This window comes from Cnephaeus nilssonii (genome assembly GCF_951640355.1).
Source record: "Cnephaeus nilssonii genome assembly, chromosome: 1".
In the NCBI taxonomy this organism is placed as follows: Eukaryota; Metazoa; Chordata; class Mammalia; order Chiroptera; family Vespertilionidae; genus Cnephaeus; species Cnephaeus nilssonii.
The window spans coordinates 11,920,007-11,925,267 of record NC_137072.1 but is presented as its reverse complement, the minus strand read 5'-3'; the positions used below and the strand labels follow the sequence as shown (position 1 = coordinate 11,925,267).

Sequence of the window (5,261 nt, the reverse complement as noted above, 5' to 3'; positions counted from 1 at the left end):
AAGGGGCTCTATGTGGTCTTTAGTTATTTTGGCCTTATTCTTTAATTTGTTTTTTAAATGGGGAAGATGACTATAGAAAATAACCTATGAAAGAGGACACTGATAATAAGAAAAACATATGTTACAGCAATAGGTAGAAAGTAAAAAATAGGAATTCTAGCCCAACTTAGCCACTTATTTACATGACATTAACTTTATGAAACATAAAGTTAAAATGAACATAGAGAACTCCCAGTTTATGAGGTAAAAATGCAAGGTAAAAAATGCAGCTGTTAAATTTACAAATGACTAGTGAAAATAAATTACTACCAAAAAAGCATAAATGTTAGTATAGTTATTATCATCATCTTTTTCAACAGCTGACTTTCTAAAAAGTCCACCAAAATAAGCAGTTAGCCAAGCAAAGATGAATTTGTTACTTATGGCAGTAATGGACATTGGCAGGGTCTTAGTAGTGTCTCTGAAAGGCAGGTGGGTAGATAATACAAGGATTAGACTCCGATTTAGGGTGGTCTTTTAATATAACAATCCATAATTCATGATATAATAATTGAGAATTATTAGTCAGTAACAAGGGCTTTGAAGGTGTCTTGATGAATGACCATTCATTAGATAAGAGAATGAGTTCACTTCTTGCATAATGTATTGCCCTGAGAAGGCAGGCCAATGGAGTAGTCTATTATTCATATTAAGTAGATTTTCAGGAAGTTTCTGAAACAAACAATATTTTTATTGCCATATTATCTTCCTGGGCAAAAATTTCCTGAAAAAGTAAAAGCATGTCAATTTAGATTGTCTTAGTTTTTTGTTGTTGTTTTTTATCCTAGTAACTAGTATATGTTTACATGCAGTTTGTTATAACAATTATGAAGTTAAGTAAATATTATCTTGTGAGCTGCATTGAGGCATTCTTCTACTTGGTGCTGTACATAACAAATCTTATTTAATTCTAACAGCTAGCCTACAGTATTTTTATTACTAATTGAAAGATGCAGAAGGTGAGGTTAGCAGCCTTGTTTAATGACACAAATCCTGATTTCTTTAAGAAATCCAACACACACACACACACACACACACACACACACACACACACAGAAAACAAACAAAAGAACAATTGGTAAGTCACTAAACTTTTTTTTTTTTTAAATTTCTTTATTGATTAAGGTGTCACATATTTGTCCTCATCCCCCCATTCCCATCCCACACCCCTCCCCATGGATGCCCCAACCCCCTGTTGAACTTAACCATTGGTTAGGCTCTTATGCATGCACACAAGACCTTTGGTTGATCTCTCCCTTCTCCCCCCACCCTCCCCTATCCTCCCTCTGAGGCCCGATAGTCTGATCGGTGCCTCCTTGTTTCTGGCTCTGTTCTTGTTCATCAGTCCATGTTGTTCATCATTTCCCCTAGATGAGCGAAATCATGTGTCACTAGAGATGTACTTATAAGAATTGAATGTGCGACGGGCAATAATAGTTATGCTGACAGGCAAAAAATCAGTCTGTAGTGAGTTTCTTTCTGGACCAACAGTTCTTTTGAGACCCAATATCAATGTCCACCAGTTCCTTATGAGTACATGGCGGCACTGACCCCTCAGCTCTGGATGGTGGACAAATGGTGATAATGCAGGTCCGACTCCCTCTGGTTTGGTCTCGGCCGGACCCAGGGGGGGCACGGCTTCACCCGGACCCGGGACCCAGGCTCACCCGGATCCAGGGGCCCGCGGCCTCACCCGGACCCGGGACCCAGGCTCACCCGGACCCGGGACCCAGGCTCACCCGGATCCAGGGGCCTGCGGCCTCACCCGGACCCGGGACCCAGGCTCACCCGGATCCAGGGGCCCGCGGCCTCACCCGGACCCGGGACCCAGGCTCACCCGGACCCGGGACCCAGGCTCACCCGGGTCCAGGGGCCCGCGGCCTCACCCGGACCCGGGACCCAGGCTCACCCGGGTCCAGGGGCCCGCGGCCTCACCCGGACCCGGGACCCAGGCTCACCCGGATCCAGGGGCCCGCGGCCTCACCCGGACCCGGGGCCAGGCTCACCCGGATCCAGGGGCCCGCGGCCTCACCCGGACCCGGGGCCCGCGGCCTCGCCCGGATCCAGGGGCCCGCGGCCTCACCCGGACCCGGGGCCCGCGGCCTCGCCCGGATCCAGGGGCCCGCGGCCTCACCCGGACCCGGGGCCCGCGGCCTCGCCCGGATCCAGGGGCCCGCGGCCTCACCCGGACCCGGGGCCCGCGGCCTCGCCCGGATCCATGGGCCCAGGCTCACCCGGACCCGGGGCCCGCGGCCTCGCCCGGACCCGGGGCCCAGGCTCACCCGGATCCAGGGGCCCGCGGCCTCGCCCGGACCCGGGGCCCAGGCTCACCCGGATCCAGGGGCCCGCGGCCTCGCCCGGACCCGGGGCCCAGGCTCACCCGGATCCAGGGGCCCGCGGCCTCGCCCGGACCCGGGGCCCAGGCTCACCCGGATCCAGGGGCCCGCGGCCTCGCCCGGACCCGGGGCCCAGGCTCACCCGGATCCAGGGGCCCACGGCCTCGCCCGGACCCGGACCCAGACTCACCCGGATCCAGGGGTCCACGGCCTCGCCCGGACCCGGGACCCAGACTCACCCTGACCCAGTTCCCAGCCTCACCCGGACCCAGGGGCGCGCAGCTTTACCCGGATCCGGGACCCAGCGGGGTTTTGTCTTCTTGATCCCATTTCCTGTTGGTCAATTCCATCTCAGTAATTCCTTCGGCCATTTTCTTAGAGCTCCAGGGCAGCCGCCGCAGAACTCGTTGGGCGGCGGGCTCGGCGAAGCTCCGGTGTGCCCGGTGCGCGGCAGCGGGCTGGTCCGGGGTGGCTGCGTCGGCCCTTGGGTCTGCAGCGGTGGCCAGTCACCGAGCGTGCGCACCTGGCCGCTTCCGGGGCGTTGAGATTCTTGAAGGACTCGGAGGTCAGCAAGCGCGGAGTCTCCCACCCCATGTCTCCCAGGGGCTCGTCTGTCCGTGCTCGGCAGCGAGTGGGGCCTTCCCCTCAGCCGGAGACCGCCGGGGGAACTGCGCCGAGCACGTTCCAGGCCGCCACTGTGTCGTCTGAGCCGTAGTTCTTAAAGTGTGATCTTTGGGTCGCCGGCATCAGCATCATCCCGAGTACCCCTCTCTTTTATTCTAGTTGTAGAGCGTCTGCTCAGTCAGCCCTCCGGTGGTTCTGGATGGTGTCTGCTCCGCTCTCCCGTCGTAGACTCAAAATTGTTGTGTAGGCAGCAATCAGGCTTCTGCCCTATGCCTCCATCTTGGTCTTCCTTTGTATAGTTAAGTCTTGATTGTTGTTGGTGTCGCTGGGAGGAATTGTCCTCCAGGCCAATTGGCCGTGCAGATCCTCTGTGTCTATAAAGGAAGAGTTGCTATGTAGGAGACAGATTTATGGGCCGGGTCTTGGTGCAGCAAGGCTTTGGCGCTCATTGATTCTGCCTCTGGAATGTGTCCTTTATGCGAGTGGTTGAAATCTGGTGTCATCTCACACCGACCACTAGATGCCCTCGTTTCTGGGTCTCCAATGGTGTGTAGGTCAGCTACTACCTGAGACCACTCAGCAGGACTTACGGCAAAAACTGCAGTTTCCTCCTCCTGTCTGAGCGTCCCTAGAGCAGTCCGACTAGAACCGCAGTTTATCTGGTCAAGCTGCCATAGGGCAGGCCACCCACATGCAAAAGCCGTTGCTTGGAGCCCAGGTGTGCCTGCAAGACGTGCGGGGCGGACCTGCAAAACGAGCGGGGCGGGTCCCAGGGCGGGGCGGGTCTCAGGGCGGGGCGGGGCCTCAGGGCGCCACCAGGCCATGGTGAGGCGAACCGCACTGGCTGCAAGTCTGCTTTTTCTGTTTTCCACGTTTCCAAGCCCCCTCATTCCGCACTCCAGCGCAGCAAACACTGATTGCTGGGCGCACCTCCACAAGGAAGTCACCCCCACTCTCCGACAGGAAGGCCGAGAGTCCAGCCTCTCCCCGCAGGCGTCTGGGGAGCTAATCTCCCCTAGGGTTGGAACAAAAGCCACAAGTCCCTTCCCCCGACCCACGCGCCTCCGCACCTCAGCTTCTCCAGAGTTCGCTCTTTCCTCTTCTCTCTTAGCTGTAAATCCACCATTCAGCCAGCTCTCCTGTGGTTCTGGGTGGCAGACGCTCTGTGCGCGGCGAAGTTCCTTTGTTTAACTTTGAAATTGCTGTGCGCGAAGTTCCTTTGTTTGACATCGCTGCCTTCTTAGTTCTCCTCTCTCAAAATGGCTAGAGGACTTGAGTGTAAGACAGGAAGTCTTAAGAATCCTCTAAGTCGGTGTTGGCGGTCTCCGGGGCCCCGAGGATCTCAGTGGGGAGCTGGGCCAGGTCGGTGACGCGGGTGGGCCCGTCTCGCAGAAAGATGGTCTCTTCCTTCACCGAGAGCCGCTGCGCCGAGTCCGCGGCCGCCGCCACAGCAGCTGCCGCGGCGCCCACGAGCTCATGGCCCCGGCTGCGGTGCTGGCTGAGAGGAGCCGCCGCCCGGTCTGGGGAGACGCGAGCAGGATTCGCCGCGCTCACCAGTCCATCTTTTAGTTGTTTTTCCAAAACTGCCATGCGAGGCAGCAGATCAGCCGTTCACCTCCGCCGCCATCTTCTCGATTCTCCCCAGATGTCTGTTTCATTCCCGCAGGTCTAAATCGGGGTGGGGGTGTTCGGTCCTTCCGGGCTTCACGAGATCGATTCCTGACTACCTTGCTGTGAATGGCACAGCTCACACAGTAATGCAGCTTCACGTACAGCTTGGGAAGCACATAGGCGTCGAAGACACTCGCTTCGGAGATGTCCCTAACGGCCGCGGCCTCTACTATGTTTCGAATGACAAACTTCTTAATGGCCTTGTCCTTGGGCACGCACCGGGCGCAGTTGGTGCAACGAATAGGCTGCACATGGCCTCGGCCTTTTTTGGCACGACCGTTATTCCTTCTTTTCTTGGTCATCTTGGAAACGAGGACCCGAGAGAGCAAGTCACTAAACTTTTAATACAGGTATTTGCTCTCTCATTAGTATATTGGAGGTAAAGTCATACATGTGTGTTCAATTCACGTCAGAAATGCCAGAGGTACAGACTGCAAGGACTTTTGCTAGCACACTGGGAGAACATTAAAGAGTCTGTAACATAGTTTAAATATTTTGACCTTTACTCAAGTTCTTAGGCAATAAAGGCACAATTGTGAATGGGTCTTAACATTTTGTCACTATGACTATAGTGGAAAATAAAGATAGATT

At 54.9% G+C, this 5,261-nt stretch overlaps 1 protein-coding gene across 1 annotated transcript; it reads right to left on the bottom strand.

Annotated features, from left to right (window-relative positions):
- Window positions 1-740: 740 nt before the first annotated feature.
- On the bottom strand, window positions 741-4,990 carry LOC307102450 (small ribosomal subunit protein eS26-like; the record flags this gene model as incomplete). Its single annotated transcript, XM_079776017.1, has 2 exons — window positions 4,615-4,990; window positions 741-763 (listed from the first exon to the last, which is right to left on the bottom strand). Exons 1-2 carry the CDS (start codon window positions 4,970-4,972, stop codon window positions 741-743), a joined length of 381 nt encoding a protein of 126 aa, XP_079632143.1. The 5' UTR covers window positions 4,973-4,990.
- Between the last annotated feature and the right edge of the window lie 271 nt (window positions 4,991-5,261).